A 22,562-nucleotide genomic window follows, 5' to 3' on the forward strand; every position below is an offset into this window, starting at 1 on the left:
ATGGGAATACTCTAGTAGAGAGAGAAAAATTCGTGATCTAAGAAAAAGAGGGGAGAATTGGAGTTATATTTCTAATGGTGAGAAGGGATGGGATATAGAACATTTAGATAGTGGATGGTTCATTGACAGTACAGAGAGAAGATGGAGTATGTGGGTACATATTCAGGGTAGCTGAGTAGGATGTAGTGGTGGGAGTCTATAAGAAGTTATTTTCTGATTGTATCTATTTTATATCTTAGTAAAGTTGTTTTAAAATTCTAATTATGTACATTATTGGAACAACCACAAGGTTGCTACTTACTAGCAAGGTAATGTTTTCTTTCGTCCTACAACTACTATCTTCACTTTAGGGCTGATTTTTTGTTCTAGGATCCAGAGATTTCTTCTTTTTTTTTTTTTTAGTTTTTATTGTGCTTTAAGTAAAAGTTTACAAATCAAGTCAGTCTTTCACACAAAACCTTGTATAGACCTTGCTACATACTCCCAATTGCTCTCCCCCTAATGAGACAGCCCAATCCCACCCTCCACTCTCTATTTTCGTGTCCATTTCGCCAGCTCCTAACCCCTTCTATCCTCTCATTTCCCCTCCAGGGAGGAGATGCCAACATAGTCTCAAGTGTCCACCTGATCCAAGAAGATCCCTTCTCACCAGCATCCCTCCCCAACCCATTGTCCAATCCAATCCCTGTCTGAAGAGTTGGCTTTGGGAATGGTCCCAATCCTGGGCCAACAGAAAGTCTGGGGGCCATGACCACTGGGGTCCTTCTAGTCTCAGTCAGACCACTAAGTCTAGTCTTTTTACGAGAATTTAGGATCTCCATCCCACTGCTCTCCTGCTCCCTTGGGGTTCTCTGTTGTGTTCCTTGTCAGGGCAGTCATCTGTTGTAGCTGGGCAGGATCTAGTTCTTTTGATCTCAGGATGATGTAGTCTCTGGTTTATGTGGCCCTTCCTGTCTCTTGGGCTCATAATTACCTTGTGTCCTTGGTGTTCTTCATCCTCTTTTGCTCCAGGTGGGTTGAGGCCACTTGATGCATCTTAGATGGCCGCTTGCTAGCGTTTAAGACCTCAGACGCCACTCTCCAAAGCAGGATGCAGAATGTTGTCTTAATACATTTTATTATGCTCATTGACTTAGATGTCCCCTGAAACTATGGTCCTCAAATCCCTGCCCCTGCTTTGCTGAACTTCGGAGCATTCAGTTTATTTGGGAAACTTCTTTGCTTTTGGTTTAGTCCAGTTGTGCTGAACTCCCTGTATTGTGTGTTGTCTTTCCCTTCACCAAAAATAGTTCTTACCTACCATCTAATTAGTGAAACGCTCTCCCTCCCTCCCTCTCCCCCCTGTCATAACCATCAAAGAATATTTTCTTCTCTGTTTAAACTATTTCTCAAGTTCTTATAATAGTGGTCTTATACAATATTTGTCCTTTTGCAACTGACTAATTTCACTCAGCATAATGCCTTCCAGATTCCTCCATGTTATGAAATGTTTCACTGATTCATCACTGTTCTTTATTGATCTGTAGTATTCCATCGTGTGACTATACCATAATTTATTTATCCATTTATCCGTTGATGGGCACCTTGGTTGCTTCCATATTTTTGCTATTGTAAACTGCTGCAGTGAACATGTGGTTGCATGTATCTGTTGGTGTAAAGGCTCTTATTTCTCTAGGATATATTCCAAGGAGTGGGATTGCTGGATCGTATGGTAGTTCTATTTCCAGCTTTTTAAGGAAGTGACAAATCGATTCCCAAAGTGGTTGTACCATTTCTCATTCCCACCAGTAGTGTATAAGTGTTGCAGTCTCTCCACAGCCTCTCCAACATTTATTGGTTTGTGTTTTTTGAATTAATGTCTGGCTTGTAGGAGTAGAAACCCTGGTGGTATAGTGGTTAAGTGCTACATCTGCCAAACAAAGGGTCAGCAGTTCGAATCCACCAGGTGCTCCTTGGAAACTATGGGGCAGTTCTACTCTGTCCTATAGGGTCGCTATGAGTCGGAATCGACTCGATGGCACCGGGTTTGGTTTTTGGTTGGTTCTTGTTGGAGTGAGATGAAATCTCATTGTACTTTTGATTTGTATTTCTCTAATGGCCGATTATTGTGAGCATTTCCTCATGTATCTGTTAGCTACCTGAATATCTTCTTTAGTCAAGTGTCTGTTCATATATCACCTTTGTCTTCTCCATATGAAAGGTCTATGACTACATTTCTTAGTCCCTTTTTATTGTTTTAATGTTGTCTTCTTTTACTTAATGACATTGCTGTTTCCCTGTTTTGAGCATTTTTTTTCCTTGATTTATTTTTTTGTGATTTCCCTCTCTGGATTGACCTCTGGTTGCTCTGTCCTGTGCTCTAGTCTTGGGTTGATACCTGATATCATTGATTTTCTAACCAGAGAACTCCCTTTAGTATTTCTTGTAGTTTTGGTTTGGTTTTTACGAATTCCCTAAGTTCTGTTTATCTGGCAGTGTCCTAATTTCACCTTCATATCTGAAAGACAGTTTTGCTGGATATATGATTCTTGGTTGGCATTTTTTTTTCCTTCAATGCTTTATATAAGTTATCCCACTGCCTTCTTGCCTGCATGGTTTCTGCCATGTAGTCCAAGCTTATTTTTATTGACTCTCCTTTGTACGTGACTTTTCATTTATCCTTAGCTGGCACCAAAATTCTCTGTCTTTGATATTGGCAAGCTTGAATGTCTTGGTGACTTTCTTTTAACATCTCCCTTATGTGGAGTTCGATGAGCGTCTTGGATAGATATCTTCTCATCTTTCACAATATCAGGGAAGTTTTCTGCCAACAAATCTTCAACAAATCTTTCTGTATTTTCTGTTATCCCTCCCTGTTCTGGTACTCCAATCACTCGTAGGTTATTTCTCTTGATAGAGTCCCACATGATTCTTAAGATTTCTTCATTGTTTTAAATTCTTTTATCTGATTTTCTTCAAATATATCAGTGCCAAGTGATTTATCTTCAAGTTCACAAATTCTACCTTCCACTTACTCAGTTCTGCCCCTCTTTCTATTGAGTTGTCTACTTCTGTAATTTTATTGTTAATCTTCTGAATTTCTGATTGCTGTCTATGGATTTTTCCAGCTTATTAAATTTTTCATTATGTTCCTGAATAACCTTTTTAATTTCTTCAATTGCTTTATCTATGTGTTCCTTGGCTTGTTCTGCATATTGTCTCATTTCCTTTCTGATGTCTTGAAGGGTTCTGTATATTAAACTTTTGTATTCTGCCTCTGGTAATTCCAGGAATGCACTTTCATCTAGAAGATCCCTGGATTCTTTGTTTTAAGAGCTTGCTGAAGCAATCATGATCTCTTTCTTTATGTGACTTGATATTGACTGTTGTCTCTGAGCCATCTATAAGTTATTTTATTAGTTTATTTTATGTTTGCTTACTATGTTGTAGCTTTGTGCTTTGTTTTGTTTTGATATGCCCAAATGGGTTGCTTGAGTGAGCTAGCTTGATTGTTTTCACCTTTGGAACTCTGACATTGTGTGCTTAGATGGCTAGAGCTGTTATCAGGTATGTCAGCCTAGGAGTCCATTCACTTTTCTTGTATGAATTCAGCTCAGGTGTCGAGGTAGGTGATTATCAAGTGTGTGGTACAGGCTTTGCCCTACAGTCTTAGAGGGGCAGCTGTGATTGGTGTAGGTACCGGTATCTGGTTGCAGCAGGGAGTCACACTCTGAACAGGGCAGGGGGCTGAGAATCTTTCCCCACATGTCTCTGAGGAAAGCTTGTCTCTGTTCCCTAGAGTGTACAGATCGGTGGGTTCTGTAGATGGACCATTGGACCCAGTGTTTTTGGTTGTAAGGTCTGGGAGGTACTGGTTATCCCTGGACCCCTGTCATGGGTAGCTGGGTGACCTGAGTGGAGCCAGCAGTCCTTAGGCCCCTGCTTTGAGTAGGAGAGGACCCTGTTTAATAGGCAAAGCAACGTCAAATATCAAACACACACCTCTCCACCGCACAGCTGAAACATTTGGAGTCTACACCTCTACTCCAGATTTCTCCTTGTTCACTGTTTTCACTCAGTTTCTTTTTCCAACTGGTGTTTGATCCAATTCTCTGTCCTTTGATTTGATGCTCAGGGTTTCAGGATTGTCCTCTGTATCTGTTTTATTTGGTTTCTTGGGCCTTTTCTATAGAGGGATGATGGAATGGTATGTCTGACTAAGCTGCAATCTTGGGCCACCCCCTAGAGGTTAGGATTTACAGCACATACTTTTGGGGGAAACAGTTCCATTCATAGCATTCCACCCTCTGTTGTTGTTGTTGTTAGGTGCCGTCGAGTCAGTTCCTACTCATAGTGACCCTATGCACAACAGAACAAAACACTTCCCAGTCCTGAGCCATCCTTACAATCATTGTTATGGCTGAGCTCATTGTTGCAGCCGCTGTGTCAGTCCACCTTGTTGAGGATCTTCCTCTTTTCCGCTGACCCTGTACTCTGCCAAGCATGATGTCCCTCTCCAGGGACTGATCCCTCCTGATAACATATGCAAAGTATGTAAAACACAGTATCACCATTTTTGCCTCTAAGGAGCATTCTAGCTGTACTTCTTCTACGTCAGATTTGTTCGTTCTTTTGGCAGTCCATGGTATATTCAATATTCTTTGCCAACACAATTTAAAGGCATCAATTCTTCTTTGGTCTTCCTTATTCATTGTCCAGCTTTCAGATGCATATGACGCGATTGAAAATATCATGGCTTGGGTGAGGCGCACCTTAGCCTTCAAGGTGACACCTTTGCTCCTCAACACTTTAAAGAGGTCCTTTGCAGCAGATTTACCCAATGCAGTGCGTCTTTTGATTTCTTGACTGCTGCTTCCATGGCTGTTGATTGTGGATCCAAGTAAAATGAAATCCTTGACAACTTCAATCTTTTCTCCGTTTATCATGATGTTGCTCATTGGTCCAGTTGTGAGGATTTTTGTTTCCTTTATGTTGAGGTGCAATCCATACTGAAGGCTGTGGTCTTAAATCTAAAAGGATAAAATACCTAGGAATAAGTCTAACCAGGGATGTAAAAGACTTATACAAGGGAAACTACAATACACTACTGCAAGAAAACGAGATAGACCTATGTAAACTGGTGGCGTAGTGGTTAAGTGCTATGGCTGCTAACCAAAGGGTCAGCAGTTTGAATCCACCAGGCGCTCCTTGGAAACTCTATGGGGCAGTTCTACTCTGTCTTATAGGGTCGCTATGAGTCAGCACTGGGTTAAATGGAAAAACATACCATGGTCATGGATTGGAAGGTTTAACATTGTGAAAATGTCAATACTACCCAAAGCAATCTATAGATATAATGTAATCCCAATCCAAATCCTAACAACATTCTTTAAGAAATGGAAAAAATAATCTCCAACTTTACAAGGAAAGGAAAGAGGCCCCAGTTAACTAAAGCATGATTGAGGAAGAAAAGCAAAGTGGGAGGCCTCACGCTTCCAAATATCAGAACTTACTAAACAGCCATGGTCAAAACAGCCTGATGTTGGTACAATGACAGATACATAGGCCAGTGAAACCGAATTGAGAACCTAGAAGTAAATCCATCTAGTTATGGACAGCTGGTCTTCGACAATGCGTCAAGGTCCGTTCAATGGGGGAAGGGATAGTCTCTATAACAAATGGTGCTGTCAAAACTGGATATCCATTTGCAGAAAAATTAAACAGGATCTATACCTCACACCATACAGAAAAACTAACTCAAAATGGATCAAAGATCTAAACATTAAACCTAAAACTGTACAGTTCCTGGAAGATAACATAGAGACAAAGCTAGGCATCCAAGTGTATGGCATAAATACACTATGAAACTTAACTAAAAGTGCAGAAACAACAGAAGATAACTGGGACCTCCCAAAAATTACTGATGCTTATCAAAAGACTTTACCAAAAGAGTAAAAAGAGAGCATAAAGACTGGGGAAAAAAGTTGGCAACAACAAACCTGACAAGGGTATAGTCTCTAAAATATATACAACACTTCAACAACAAAAAGAAAAACAATCTAATCAAAAAATGAGTAAAGGACATGAGAAGGCACTTCAGTGAAGAAGACATTCAGGCTGCTAATGCACATATGAAGAGATGCCTTGCAATCATTAGCCATTAAAAAAAAAAGAGAGATGCAGATCAAAACTACAATGAGATACTGTCTCACCCCTGCAAAAGTGGTTCTGATGAATAAAACAGAAAACAACAAATGCTGATGAGTTTGTGGGGAGTTTGAAACTCTTACACACTGCTGGTGTGATTGTAAAATGGCACAGCCACTATGGAAAATGGTGTGGCATTTCCTCAAAAAGCTAGAAATAGAAGTACCATACGATCCAGCAATCCCACTCATAGGAATATATCCTAGAGAAACAAGAGCAGTGACACGAATAGACATATGCACACCCATGTTCATTGCAGGATTATTCACAATAGCAAAAAGATGGAAACAACCTAAGCGTCCATTAAGAGATGAGTGGATACCAACAAAATGTGGTACATACATACAATGGAATACTACAGAATGATAAATAATGATGAATCCGCAAAACATATCACAGATAAATCTGGAGGACATTATGCTTTGTGAAGTAAACCAATAACAAAAGGACAAATATTGTATGAGACCACTTTTATAAAAAGTCAAGAATAGGTTTACACAAAGAAAGCAACATTTTTTGATGATTACCAGAGATGGAACAGGGAGAGAGGGAGATAGTCTAGCTGATAAAAAAAAAAAAAAAGATAATAGACCCGTGTTAATTCTGGTAAAAGGAAAGACAATACACAATATGAGGGAAGTCAGCACAAACGTGACCAACATAAATGAAGACACTGAGAGGTACACAAGAATAAAGGACAACTATGATAAATGCTGTAACATAAATAATTGTGCAACAACAGTAATAGCAAACAAAAATTTGTGAGTCATTACATATGCATATATGTATGTTGTATATGTGTGGGAGGGTATACTGGAGTACATGCATGTGCATATATTGGTATAGTTTTGGGCATTTGTATATACATATTTATATGTGCTGCACGTGGGGGCACAGTTATGAAAACTTCTTAGACATGTCCAAACACCTCATGGGAATGAGTTACTGGGCTTGAAAGCAAAGGACCATAGTCTTGGGGGACATCTAGGTCAATTGGCATAACATAGTTCATAAAGATAACGTTCTACCTCCTAGTTTGGTAAGTAACGTCTGGGGTCTTAAAAGCTTGCGAGTGGCCGGGTAAGATACAACTATAGATCTCTTCCTATCTAGAGCAAAGGAGAATGAAGGAAACAAAGACTCAAGGATGCAATTAGTCTACACTAACCACAGCCTCCTCTACCTTGAGACCAGAAGAACTAGATGGTGCCCGACTACCACTAAAAACCACTCTTACAAGAGCACAATAGAAGGTCCCGGTTAGAGTGGGAGAAAAATATAGACCAAAACTCAAATTCATAAAAAAGGCCAGACTTACTGGACTGATAGAGACTGGAGGAACCTTCTAGACTATTGCCCTTAGAAACCCTTTTAACCTGGAACTGAAACCACTCCCGGAGGTCACCTTTCAGCCAAATAATAAATTGGCCTATAAACAATAGCACCCATGAGGAACGTGCTCCTTAGAGCAATCAAGTGTATGAGACCAAACAGGCAACATTTTCCCAAAAGCAAAGATGAGAAGGCGGGGGAGGCAGGGTGGTCAGGGAAACCGGAGGGGTGAAAATGGAGAGAGTGCTGATACATTGCAGGGATAGCAACCAATGTCATAGAACAAACTGTATAAATTGTTGAATTGAATGGGAAACTAATTTGCTGTGTAGACTTTCACCTAAAACACAATAAAATGTTTTAAAAAAAATCATAACCTCTATGCCTGTGGTTATAATCCCATTTGGAAATGAGTTGTCTTTGTTACGTTAACAAAGCAGGATTAACGTAGGGAGTATTTTGAATCAATCTCTTTTGAGATATAAAAGAGATTAAACAAACGAGCTGAGGAGAGATGGCATAAGATAGATGCCAAGACACATGGAGACTCCTTGGAACCAGGAAGCAGAAACTGAAGAGACAAGGACCTTCTTCCAGAGCTGACAGAGAAAGCCTTCCTTCCCCTAGAGCCAGCACTCTGAATTCAGACTTATAGCCTTTTAAATTGTGAGAAAATAAGTTTCAGTTAAAGCCATCCACTTGTGGTATTTCTGTTATAGCCAAAAAACCCATTGCCATCAAGTCGGTTCTGACTCATAGTGGCCCTATACGACTGAGCAGAACTGACCCATAGGGTTTCCAAGGAGGGCCTGGTGGATTTGAACTGCCAACCTTTTGGTTAGCAGTCAAGCTCTTAACCACTGTGCCACCAGGGCTCCTCTGTTATAGCAGCACTAGATCACTAAGACAAAAGGCTCAGAAAAAAATGCATATATTCCCAATCTAATACTTGTAATTGTTTTGAAAAAACAGGTTGGAAGAAGAAAAAACATTAGGTTTTTAAAAAGTTATTACCAACATAAAGACTAAAACGATAAAGATCATGGAAGAAAAAATAGGCACAACATTAGGAGCCCTAATACAAGGCATAAACAGAATACAACACATTACTAAAAATGACAGCCTGGTACAGGTACAACAACAGGCACATAGACCAATGGAACAGAATTGAGAACCCAGATATAAATCCATCCATGTATGAGCAGCTGATATTTGACAAAGGACCAGTGTCAGTCAAATGGGGAAATGACAGCCTTTTTAACAAATGGTGCTGGCATAACTGGATATCCATTTGCAAAAGAATGAAACAGGACCCATACCTCACACCATGCACAAAAACTAACTCCAAGTGGGTCAAAGACCTAAACATAAAGGCTAAAACGATAAAGATCATGGAAGAAAAAATAGGGACAACCCTAGGAGCCCCAATACAGGGCATAAACAGAATACAAAACATTACCAAAAATGATGAAGAGAAACCAGATAACTGGGAGCTCCTAAAAATCAAACACCTATGCTCATCTAAAGACTTCACCAAAAGCGTAAAAAGACCACCTACAGACTGGGAAAGAATATTCAGCTATGACATCTCAGACCAGCGCCTGATCTCTAAAATCTACATGATTCTGTCAAAACTCAACCACAAAAAGACAAACAGCCCAATCAAAAAGTGGGCAAAGGATATGAACACGCACTTCACTAAAGAAGATATTCAGGCAGCTAACAGATACATGAGAAAATGCTCTCGATCATTAGCCATTAGAGAAATGCAAATTAAAACTACGATGAGATTCCATCTCACTCCAACAAGGCTGGCATTAATCCAAAAAACACAAAATAATAAATGTTGGAGGGGCTATGGAGGGATTGGAACTCTTATACACTGCTGGTGGGAATGTAAAATGGTACAACCACTTTGGAAATCTACCTGGCGTTTTCTTAAAAAGTTAGAACTACCATATAACCCAGAAATCCCACTCCTCGGAATATACCCTAGAGAAATAAGAGCCTTTACATGAACAAATATATGCACACCCATGTTTATTGCAGCACTGTTTACAATAGCAAAAAGCTGGAAGCAGCCAAGGAGTCCATCAATAGATGAATGGTTAAATAAATTATGGTATACTCACACAATGGAATACTACGCATCGATAAAGAACAGTGACGAATCTGTGAAACATTTCATAACATGGAGGAACCTGGAAGGCATTATGCTGAGTGAAATTAGTCAGATGCAAAAGGACAAATACTGTATAAGATCACTATTATAAGTTCTTGAGAAATGGTATAAACTAAGAAGAACACATTCTTTTGTGGTTACGAGAGGGGGGAGGGACAAAGGGTAGGAGAGGGTTATTTACTGATTAGTTAGTAGATCAGAACTACTTTAGGTGAAGGGAAGGACAATACTCAATACATGGAAGGTCAGCTCAACTGGACTGGACCAAGAGTGAAGAAGTTTCTGGGATAAACTGAATGCTTCGAAGGTCAGCGGAGCAAGGGCAAGGTTTGGGGACTATGGCTTAAGGGGACTTCTAAGTCAATTGGCATAATAAACTCTACTATGAAAACATTCTGCATCCCACTTTGAAGTGTGGCATCTGGATCAAAGGAGAATGAAGAACACCAAGGTCACACGATAACTATGAGCCGGAGACAGAAAGGGCCACATGAACTAGAGACTTACATCATCCTGAGACCAGAAGAACTAGATGGTGCCCGGCCACAACCGATGACTGCCCTGACAGGGAGCACAACAGAGAGCTCCTGAGGGAGCAGGGGAACAGTGGGATGCAGACCCCAAATTCTCATAAAAAGACCAGACTTAATGGTCTGACTGAGACTAGAAGAATCCCGGCGGTCATGGTCCCCAAACCTTCTGTTGGCCCAGGACAGGAACCATTCCCGAAGACTACTCATCAGACATGGAAGGGACTGGACAATGGGCTGGAGAGAGATGCTGATGAAGAGTGAGCTACTTGTATCAGGTGGACACTTGAGACTGTACTGGCATCTCCTGTCTGGAGGCAGATGGGAGGGTAGAGAGGGTTAGAAACTGACAAAACGGTCACGAAAGGAGAGACTGGAGGAAGGGAGCGGGCTGACTCATTAGGGGGAGAGTGAATGGGAGTGTGTAGTAAGGTGTATATAAGCTTATATGTGACAGACTGACTTGATTTGTAAACTTTCACTTAAAGCACAATAAAAATTATTAGAAAAAAAATAATGGATCAAGTTTGGTAGTCCCCCAGTAACTGGAAAATAAACCATTGGAAGTGTGAAAAAAAATTATTACCATAATGCAGAAACACTTTAGTTACAAATATAAGATTTTATTCACCTGGACAAACATAAGCACTTAAGTGAAGAAGGTATCATTCAGTAGGCAATGCTAACACTTTGTGGGAGAGATCATGATCCCCATGACTAGAGCAGTGAGCATTGTGGTAGAGATTTAGAGTTAAGGTGTATTTTATTCATTGTTTGGTAAAAACTTATTTTAATTGTTCAAATGGGTATGAATTCTTTTAAGGCTCTATTAGAAGAAAACTCAATACAGATGTTCATTGAGGAAAAAATGGTTATATGTGAATTATCTCTGACCCCCCAAAAAAACTTTCAATGTAGTTGAGGAGTCAAAGCTTGCATATGTGAAACCATTATAGACATGACAGAATAAGAGCCTACTTTAATTAAGCTCTTAGGGTAAGCTTTCTATCCAGGAAGTCTTCATGGAGGAAGTGGGATTTGAGATGTATACTGAAGAATTAACCGGCTTCTTCATGTTAAGATAAACTTTACCGCTTGCTATAGAACAGGTGGTTTGTTTGTTTTTTTTTTATAGAACCAACTGTAGCTATTGGTTGACATGCTTACTGGTTGAACTGCACTGTCGTATACTAAGAATGCTGAGCACAGCTTCTGAAGTCAGAATGCTTGGATCCAAATTTGGATTCCACCACTTCCTAGCTGCATCACTGTAACATGGGGATATTAATAGTTTCTTTCTTATAGGGTTGTTAAGGATTAATGAGAGTAATGCATCTACAAGTAGTAGGAACAGCATGAGCTCTGGATTTTGACAGACCTTGGTTCAAATCCCAACTCTGCCACTTGCTAGTGACCTTAGGCACTTGACTTCTCTAACCCTTGGTTTTCTTATTTATAAATGGAGATAATAAAGCCTAACTGGTTAGGGTTGTTCTGATGAGTAAATGAAGCAATTTATGTAAAGCACTTAGCAGAGTGCCTGACATAGTAAAAGCCCTATAAATAATGACATGTTGTCATACAAATTAAGTCATGTAGCAACTTCAGTTTTATCTTTTTATTTATGATTTCAGGGCGAACCTGGCCTGCCTGGATACCCAGGCAACCCTGGTATCAAAGGTTCTGTGGGAGATACTGGTTTGCCTGGCTTACCAGGGACCCCTGGAGCAAAAGGACAACCAGGCCTTCCTGGATTCCCAGGTAACATTCCTTTTCTTAAATTCTAACTTTCTTGGAGTTATTTTTTCTTTCCTTATCTACTCTAGCCAGGACCACAGAGCAACTTCTTATTTGGCAGACTTGTATTCTATTTCCCAGATACTGACTGGCAACAAAATCTTGAACTAGTTCTTTATCTTAGCCCAAATTTCTTTCTGTATAAAATAGAATGAGTATTACCAACTCAGCAGGACAATATCCTGTGGGCAGAGAGACTGTGTGGTGGAGAGTTTTTCAATCTTTGACCGCTAGCCACAAGTCAATTAAAAGGTCTTACTATTTTTGTAGGTGATAATATACACTGCCAAGCCCTAGCCTGCTGCTGATTCTCTTAGAAAATTGTACTCAGGCACACAGCTGGTGGCTGTTGGTAGAACAATGGTACAGTTCATTCAAATGGCAAGGATTGAGTCATTCAAGTAAAAGAAATTGGCACTATAGTCAAGCAGGTAACCTGAACTAGATTATTATAGTATCTGCTGTGTTCATGCTTGTATTTAGTTTTTTTTTTTTTTTTTTTGTATTACACAGTGGAATGGATGAATGGGATTTTGGTTATATTTTTCTTTCTTTTTTTTTTATTGTGCTTTAAGTGAAAGTTTACAAATCAAGTCAGTCTCTCATACAAAAACTTGTACACACCTTGCTATGTACCCCTAGCTGCTCTCCCCCTAATGTGAATTGACTCGACAGCAATGGGTAATGGATTATTGAAGAAATACTTGTCTACTTAAGGCTATGGAAATATTCTCTTATATTTTTTCTTACCACATTTAATGTTTAGGCCTTCACATTTATGTTTATGATATGTCTTGAATAAAAATATTTTTATGCTATTAGGTAGGGGCCAAGGTTCATTTTTTCCTTAAAGAGCATGAGTTCCCCCAATAAATTGCAGTGGCTTCTTGTCAGGAAATCAGATTACCAAATATACACCAAAAACCCAACCCACTGCCACCAAGTTGATTCTGACTCATAGCAACCCTATAGGACAGAGTAGAACTGCCCATAGTGTTTCCAAGAGTGTAATCTTTACAGAAGCAGACTGCCACATCTTTCTCCCACAGAGTGGCTAGTGAGTTTGAACTGCCAACCTTTTGGTTAGCACCTGAGCGCTTTAACCACTAGCCACCATATATATGGAGATCTACTTCTAGACTCTATTCTGTTCCATTGGTCTAATTTTCCTATTCTTGCTTCAACAGGACACTGTCCAAATTACTGTAAATCTATGTTAAGTCTTAAAATATGATAGTATAAGAGCTACAACTTTGTTCCAACTTTTTTGATTTGTCTTGGCTATTCTAGGTATTTTCAATAAATAAATTTTGGGAATCAGCTTATCAATTTCCATGTGAAAAAAAACCTACTGAGCTTTCAATTAAAATGGAATAAATCTCCAAAGGACTAATGGGCCACATCTACCACGACCTCCACTAGACTGAGTTGAGTAAAACTAGATGGTGCCCGGCTACCACCACTGACTGCTTTGACAGGGACCACAATAGAGGGTCCCAGACAGAGCTGGGGGAGAATGTAGAACAAAATTCTAACTCAAAAAGAAAGACCAGACTTGCTGGCCTGACAGAAACTAGAGAAACCCTGAGAGTATGGCCCCCGAACACCCTTTCAGTTCAGTAACGAGGCCATTCCTGAGGTTCACCCTTCAGCCAAAGATTGAACAGGGCCACGAAACAAAACAAGGCTGAACGGATGCACCAGCCCTGGGGCAGGGACTGGAAGGCAGGAGGGAACAGGAAAGCTGGTAATAGGGAACCCAGGGTTGAGAAGGGAGTGCTGACATGTCATGGGGTTGTTAACCAGTGTCATAGAACAATTTGTGTACTGTTTGATAAGAAACTAGTTTGTTCTGTAAACCTTCATCTAAAGTACAAAAAAAATTACAATTAAAAAAAATAAAAATAAAATGCAATAAATCTCTAGGTAACTTTGGGAAGAATTAATATTTTAACAGTATTTATCTTCCAACCCATGAACATGTTATCTGTTCATTTATCTAGGTATTTAACTCAACAATGTTTTCACTTTTCATATTGGAGACTTTGAACATCTTTTGTTAAATTTTTTCCTGGAAATTTGATGTTTTCTGATGGTATTTTATATGGTATTGCTGTTCCAAGCTCATTTTTCAATTGTTTGTAGGTAGTGTATAGAAATAACAATTGGCTTTGAAATATTAAACTTGCATATAGGAAAATTGTTAATTTCACTTATTAATTCTAAGAGTTTGTTTATAGAGTTTTTTTTTTTGTTTTATTTTCTAAACTAACATATCACCTCAGTCATTTTTACTTCTTCCTTTCAGTTCCTTAGGCTTTTTATTCTTTTTCTTGCCTAATTACACCGATTACACTGATTAGGACTTCCAGTACAATGTTTAGTAGAACTGGTGATAGAACATGATATCATTAATCTTTTTCCTAACGTTAGAAGGAAAACGTTCAATATTTCTCCATTAAATATGTGTTAACACCAGGGTTTTTACACGTATACTTCTTAAATTAAGGCAATTCCCTTCTATTCCTTGAATTTACTGAGAATTTTTGTTACGAATGGGTGTTAAGATTTATTATATTCCTTTTCTGAATCTACTGACTTGCTGTTGAGTCGTTTCTGACTCACAGCAACCCTTTAAGACAGAGTGAAACTGCTCCTTAGGGTTTCCAAGGAGTGGCTGGTGAATTCGAACTGCCGACCTTTTGGTTAGCAACCAAGCTGTTAACCGCTGCACCACCAAGGCTCTGAAATCTACTGAGATGTTCATAAATTTGTCTCCTTTACTCTGTAAATATGGTACATTTTACTGATTGATATTTGATGTATCTATATTTTTACGGAAACCCTGGTGGCATAGTGGTTAAGTGCTACGGCTGCTAACCAAGAGGTCGGCAGTTCAAATCCGCCAGGTGCCCCTTGGAAACTTATGGGGCAGTTCTACTCTGTCCTGTAGGGTCACTATGAGTCGGAATTGACTCAACGGCAGTGGGTTTGGGTTTGTATTTTTACAAAAATTTAAAAAATGCAAAAAAAAAAAAAACCCTTCCATCTTGGGGATAACCCTCACTGATCATGATGTATTATTATTGTTAAGTCTTGCTGGATTCAATTTACTAATATTTTAAAAAATCTTTTGTATATGGTCATGAGAGATCTTGACCTGTAAATTTTCTTTCTCACAGTACGCTTGACAACATTTTGGCATCAGGAACTTCCTAGCCTAATAATATGAGCTGGGAAATTATAAATCTTACAATTCATTGCTACTCTTGCAGCTTTAAACAATCAGTTGACTTCTAAAGAATTTAATACAAGAAAAAATGTAATTTTATATTGACCTACATATTTTTCATTTCCAGTGCTCTACCTTCCTCTAGATTCAAACATCTATTAGGTATCATTTCCCTAAAGCCTGAAGAACTTCCAGTATCTTCTGTAAAGTGACTTTGCTGGTGACAGATTGATTTACCTTTTATTTATCTGAAAGTGTCTCTATTTTGCTTTCATTTAAGGAAAAATTCCCCCAGACTTAGAAATCTATTTTTTATATATTTACTTTCTTCATTATTTTAAATATTTAAATATTTCTTCCACTGTCTTCTAGCCTCCATGCTTTACTGATTAATAAGTCAGCAGTAATTCTTATTTTTTTCTCCTTTGTGTTATATCTGGTTTTTCTCTGGACACCTTTAAGATTTTCTGTCATTGGTTTCCAATAGTTTGTCTTTTTTGTGAATAATTGTGTTTGTATTTATTTTGCTTGGAATTCATTGTCTTCGTCAGAGTTCTCTAGGGAAACAGAATCAGTGAGATCTATTTATCATCTATCTATCTGTCTGTCTGTCTATCCATCATCTATCTGTCTATCTATCTATCATGAGAAAGAGAGAACAACAGAGAGATTTACTTCAAGGAATTGGTTCACGCCATTGTGGGGGGCTGACACATACCAAATCTGTAGGTCAAGTCACAGGCTGGAGACACCTACTGGCTGAACTGATTGTGGGGCACTCCAAGATCCATAGGTCAGGTGACAGAATAGAGAAGACATCCTGTAGGCTTGCATCCCCCACAATTCAGGTGACAAGAAGAGCGAAGAGTAAGAGCGTTCTGGCAAAATGTGTATGTTTAGTCTGGAAGCAGAACAAACTCTAGGGAAACTTCTTCTAAGGCTTTCAACTGATTGAGGCCCACCCACATTATGGAGGGCAATCTGTTTTCCTTGAGGCCAACTGCGTTAATCACATGTAACTACTTTATAACAGCAACTAGGCTAGCATTTTACCAAACAACTGGGCACCATAACCTAGCCAAGGTGATACATAAAATTTGCCGTTACTCACCTCCACAATAATTTTGATTTCCGTTAGGTTCTTTTTAGTTACCGTATTTCTGAAATTTCAGGGGTTTTTTTTGCCCATTATATACATCTGCCTGTAGATTCTTAACGTATTTTTTATGATTATTTTAAAGCATATTTTCCGTTTATTCCAATATTGTAGGCATCTGTGGGTCTATTTCTGTTTGTAGTTCTTTACATCTGAATAAGAGTTACATTTTCCAATTTCTTTGCTTCTATTTAATATTATTATGATATATTGAATGTTGTGAATAGTATAATGTAGCAATTTTGCTTTCTGTTATATTCCTGTGAACGGTGTTGAATTTTGTTCTATCAGGCAGTTCAATAACTTGAGAATCAATTGATCTTGCAATGGTGGAGTATTAGGTTTTGTTAGAGCAGAGCTATTTCCATTTTGCCGTTACTCTTAGACCTGACATGTGAAGTTTATTAGTAAGGTGTGGCCTTTGCAGGGTCATTTCCTTTTACACTGAAAATTTTCCTTCTGTATTTTTTTATAGTGGAATCTGTTAATGACAAATTCTCTCAGCCCTTGTTTGTCTGAAAATGTTTTTATTTTGCCTTCATTTGTTATTCAGTTGTTATAGGCAGAATTCTAAGATCCCCCCTACCAAGATTTCCAGCTCCTGGTTATTCAGTCAAACACTAATCTAGGGATTTCTATGAAGTAATTTTGCAGATGTCATTAAAATCTCAAATCAGTTGATCTTAAAACATAGCAGTTATCCATTTGGGCTGAATCTAATCACAAGAGCCCTTAAAAGTGGAGTTTTCTCCAGCTAGTGGCAGAAGCCAGAGAAATTTGAAGTATGAAAGGGATTCAGCACAAAGGAGGATATCTATTACTGAGATGGAGAGGCCCATGCAAGGAAAATGTGAGTGGCCTCCAGGACCTGAGAATGGTTCCCAGCTGATAGCGAGCAAGGAAACAGGGATCTCAGTCCCACAACTCCAAGGAACTGAATATGGCCAATAGCATGAATGAGCTTGAAAGCATATCCTTCCCCAGCACCTCCAGATAAGTGCCCAGCTAAGCTGTGCCCAGACTTATTACTGACAGAAACTGAAATAATAAATGGGCATTGTCTTAAGCCACTAAGTTTGAGTTAATTTTTTATGCAGCAATAGAAAAGTAATGTACTGCTCCTCTGGTCATTCTTTAAGTTTTTACTCGCCTCCCCAATATGGCTGCTAAGTGTTTACTTTGAGTCCTTGAGTAGTTGCTTTCTGTATTGTGTCCAGAATTTTTTATTGTAATCAATGGGAAAGAGGGCCTTACTGCATCTTGGCTGACCTCAGAAGTGTTTAGGTATAAATTTAACAAAACCTGCTATGAGAAATTTTAAAATACCTAAATTAATGGAGAGATATATTCATGGACTAGAAGACCAAAATTGTTAAGATACCAGTTCTCCCCAAATTGATCTGTAGATTCGAAGTATTCCAATTAGTAACCTAGCAGATTTTTTTTAGTAACAAATGATAAGCTGATTCTAAAATATATATGGAAATGAGAAGAACCTAAAATGTCCAAAGCAATATTGAAAAGGAAAAACATAGTTGCAGAACTTACACTGATTTAAAGATGTACTGTAAAGCTACAGTAATTAAAACAATGTGGTACTGGCATAAGGATTGGCAAATAGATCAATGAAACAGAATAGGTAGCACAGAAAGAGACTCATATTTGTAATAATTTGATTTTTGATAAAAGTGCCAAAGAAATCCATCAGGGAAAGGAAAGTCTTTTCAACAAATGGTCCTAAAACATCAGGATATTCATGTGGAAAAAAATGAAATTCAAACCATACCTCATACCATATAGAAAATATTATTTGAGTTGAATCTTAGTCCTAACATAAAATCTAACACCATGCAGCTTTTAGAGAAAACATAGGTGAATATTTTCATGACTTAGGGCTAGGCAAGGTTTTCTTAGGACACAGAAATCAATAACTGTAAAAGAAAAAATTGATATATTAGGCTCAATAAAATGAAAACCTCTGTTTATCAAAAGACAGCGTTAAGAAAATGAATAGGAAAGCAACAGACTAGGCGAAGATATCTTCAAAATATATATCTGACAACAGACTAATATCTGGGTTATGTAAAGAGCTTCTGCAACTCAATAATAACAAGACATACAATCCAATTTTAAAAATATGAAAAATTTTAACAGACATTTCACCAATGAAGATATATGAATGGCCAATCAGCACATGAAAAAGTGATCAATATCATTAACCATCAGAGAAATGCAAATTAAAACCACGATGAGATAGCTCTACATACCTTCCAGAATGGCAGTTATTAAAACAACTGACATCACCATATGTTGTGCAAGGATCTGCAGCAACTGCAATTTTCATATATTGTTGTGAGTGCAAAATGGTTTAGCAATTTTTCATAAATGCTAAACACACAGCTACACTCTGACCTAGCAATTCTACTCCTAGGTGTTTACCCAAGGTAAGTTAAGACATATGTCCACAAAAAGACTTGTGCAAAAATATCCATAGCAACCTTATTTCTAGTAACTAAACTCTGGAAATAGTCCAGGTTTCCATAAATAGAAGAATGGATATTTTTAACAGCTAAAATCTGGCAACAACCCAAATGTCCAACAATGGGTGGGTGGATTTTTAAAAAATCGTGGTATATACATACAATGGAATCCTACCAATTCTACTAGTATAATATGGTGGTAGTTATTTTTATGTTTATAGATATATAATTATGCCCATAATTTTCACCATCCATATGGAAGACTCAGATTCAATTCCCAACCAGTGCACCTCATACACGGCCACCACCCATCTGTCAGTGGAGGCATGGGTGTTGCTGTGATGATGAACAGGTTTCAGTGGAGCTTCCAGCCTAAAATGGACTAGGAAGAAAGGCCTGGTGATCTATTTCCCAGAAAATCAGCCAGCAAAAGCCCTGTGGATCACAAAGGTCTGATCCGCAACCCATCATGGGGATGGCTCAGGACAAGGCAGCATTTTGTTCTGTTGTGTGTGGGGTCTCGCCATGAGTTAAAGGCAGACTTAACTGCAGCAAACAACAAAAGCAACTGGATAAATAAATTTAAAATTTAAATTTTTTCTTAAAAATATGCAGCAAATATCGGCATCTTTTGGGTTCCCTTTCTGTTTTTCACTGCTTATATGCCAACGCTATAAATCGTACCTCTGAATTGTAGCCATCAAAATAATGCAGTTTTTCTTTTGTTTTTAATTGCGCTCTTTACCCTAGGAACCCCAGGCCTTCCTGGACCAAAAGGTATTGATGGTCTTCCTGGGAACCCTGGCCTTCCAGGAGAACCTGGTCTTATCGGTAAGCATGTTATGTAAAACTAAAGCTCATGTTCAATTTGGGAAAGTCACATCTTTTCTGTGAGCTATGAACATCTACAAGGCAAAGAAACATGGTGATCCTTCACTTAGCTCTGCTTGTTTGTTAGGTGCAAAGTGAACAACTGTTAATAAAAGTTAAAATTATTATGGGATCTTATTTTCTGGGCTTCGTTTCTCTGGGGAGTTATTTCAGATATCACATAATAGCGGATAGAAGTTCTGATTTTTAGAACTGCAGGGTGTAGCAGTTTTTTTTGTTTACCAGCTTCTAAAGGAAATCACTTCTCTTGGCCTCGTATCAGGCCTATAATGCCGCTCCTTCCCACCTTACTGTCTTGGATATCCTAAAGCCATTTATTTATTTATTTATTTAGGCATACCTCTTTTTATTGCGCTTTGCTTTATTGTGCTTCACAGGTATTGCATCGTTTTACAAATTGAAGGTTTGTGGCATCCCTTCATCAACCAAATCTATCAGCACCATTTTCCAACAGCATGTGCTCACTTTCTGTCTCTGTGTCTCATTTTGGTAATTCTTACAATATTTCCAACTTTTTCATTATTATATCTGTTATGATGATCTGTGATCAGAGGTCTTTGATTTTACTATTGTAATTGTTTTGGGGACCACACACCACCCCCATATAAGATGGTGAACTTAATAAATGTGTGTGTTCTGACTCCCCCACCGACTTGCCATTCCCATCTCTCTCCCTCTCCTCGGGCCTCCCTATTCCCTGAGACACGACAGTATTAAAATTAGGCCAGTTAATAACCTTACAATAGCCTCTAAGTGTTTAAGTGAAAGGAAGAGTTGCACATCTCTCACTTTAAATCAAAAGCTAGAAATGATTAAGCTTATTGAGGAAGGCATGTCAAAAGCCAAGACAGGCCAAAAGCTAGGCCTCATGTGCCAAACAATCAAGCTGTGAATGCAAAGGAAAAGTTCTTGAAGGAAACTGAAGGTGCTACTCCAGTGAACACACGAACGGTAATAAAGTGAAACAGCCTTATTGCTGATATGGAGGAGAAAGTTTTAGTGGACTAGATAGATCAAACCAGCCACAACAATCCTGTAAAAACGACATGGGAGCAGTGCCTGACCTCCTCCAATCCCACAAAGGGGAATGAGAACCATGATCAACGGTCTAAGGCTGATTCCTATGAGGTGGCGGTTAGACATGCCTCCTCTCTCCACCATCTCTACCAGCTCTGACACCAACTGTCCCACCCATAGCACTCTCTACTGGGTTCGATAATTCATTGCAGTGGCCACACAGAACTTAACCACCGTAATGACAATTACGGGATTTATTAGGGAAGTAACAGTTACAATTCAGGCTCAAGAATACTCAGGATACAGTTCTTCCATCAGGATAGTCTCTCCCCACCTGTGCTCAGAGGCACACCTCTCCCTGGTCCTCAGTCTACCCAAAGGCAGCCAACTTTCTCTCTCTGTGGGCCGGGAAGCCCACCGTGCTGTCTCCTGCTGCCAGGTCTCTGCTGCTAGGTCTCTCCTTCCCTGGTGGTGGTGGTGGACTCCTCCTCTCTTCTCTGGAATTGGCTCTCTCTTAAGGCAAAACCAACCAATTCCCTCACTGGGCCACAATTATCTTGTTTGCACAGCCCTGCCCAATCACCTGGGTGACAGTCACAAGACCATGGCTAGAAAGGCCACACACAAAATTAATTAATTGCACCACAACTCCCTTAAGCCAAAGCCTAAGCCAGAGCAAGGACCTAACTCTTCAATTCTATGAAGGCTGAGAGAGGTGAGGAAGCTGCAGAAGAAAACTTTGAAGCTAGCTGAAGATGGTTCATGAGGTTTAAAGAAAGAAGCCGTCTCCATAACATAAAAGTACAAGGTGAAGCAGTGAGTGCTGACATAGAAGCTACAGCAAGTTTTCCTGAGGATCTAGCTGAGATAATCGATGAAGGTGGCTACACTAAACAACCCATTTTCAATGTAGATGAAACAGCCTTGTATTGGAAGAAGATGGCATCTAGGACTTTCATAGCTAGAGAGGAGAAGTCAATACCTGTCTTCAAAGTTTCAAAAGACAGGCTGACTCTCCTGTTAGGGGCTAATGCAGCTGGTGACTTTAAGTTGAAGCCAGTGCTCATTTATCATTCTGAAAATCCTAAGGCTCTTAAGAATTATGCTAAATCTACTCTGCCTGTGCTCTATAAATGGAGTAACAAAGACTGGATAACAGCACATCTGTTTACAACATGGTTTACTGACTATTTTAAGCCCACCGTTGAGACCTACTTCTCAGAAAAAAAGATTCCTTTTAAAATGTTACTGCTTATTGACAATGCACCTGGTCACCCAAGAGCTCTGATGGAGATACACAAGGAAATTAATGCTGTTTTCCTGCCTGCTAACACAGCATCCATTCTGCAGCCCATGGATCAAGGAATAATTTCAACTTTCAAGTCATAATTATTTAAGAAATACATTTCGTAAGGCTCTCGCTGCCATAGATAGTGATTCCTCTGATGGATCTGGGCAAAGTAAATTGAAAACCTTATGGAAAGGATTCACCATTCTAGATGCCATTAGGAACAGTCATGATTCATGGGAGGAGATGAAAATACCAACATTAACAGGAGTTTGGAAGAAGTTGATCCCAACCCTCATGGATGACTTTAAGGGGTTCAAGACTTCAGTAGAGGAAGGAACTACGGATGTGGTAGAAATATCAAGAGAACTAGAGTTAGAAGTGGAGCCTGAAGATATGACTGAGTTGCAACAATCTCATGATAAAACTTTAACAGCTAAGGAGCTGCTTCTTATGGATGAGTAAAGAAAG

At 39.0% G+C, this 22,562-nt stretch overlaps 1 protein-coding gene across 1 annotated transcript in view; it reads left to right on the forward strand.

Moving 5' to 3' along the window:
- Positions 1 to 22,562, forward strand: part of COL4A5 (collagen type IV alpha 5 chain) — a 304,359-nt gene that overhangs the window by 253,454 nt on the left and 28,343 nt on the right. The window contains exons 37-38 of the mRNA XM_064278667.1: positions 11,865 to 11,991; positions 19,646 to 19,726. Coding sequence (XP_064134737.1) covers positions 11,865 to 11,991; positions 19,646 to 19,726 — 208 coding nt within the window. The remainder of the gene's footprint in view (positions 1 to 11,864; positions 11,992 to 19,645; positions 19,727 to 22,562) is intronic.

The sequence above is a fragment of the Loxodonta africana genome, chromosome X, assembly GCF_030014295.1.
Source record: "Loxodonta africana isolate mLoxAfr1 chromosome X, mLoxAfr1.hap2, whole genome shotgun sequence".
NCBI lineage: Eukaryota > Metazoa > Chordata > Mammalia > Proboscidea > Elephantidae > Loxodonta > Loxodonta africana.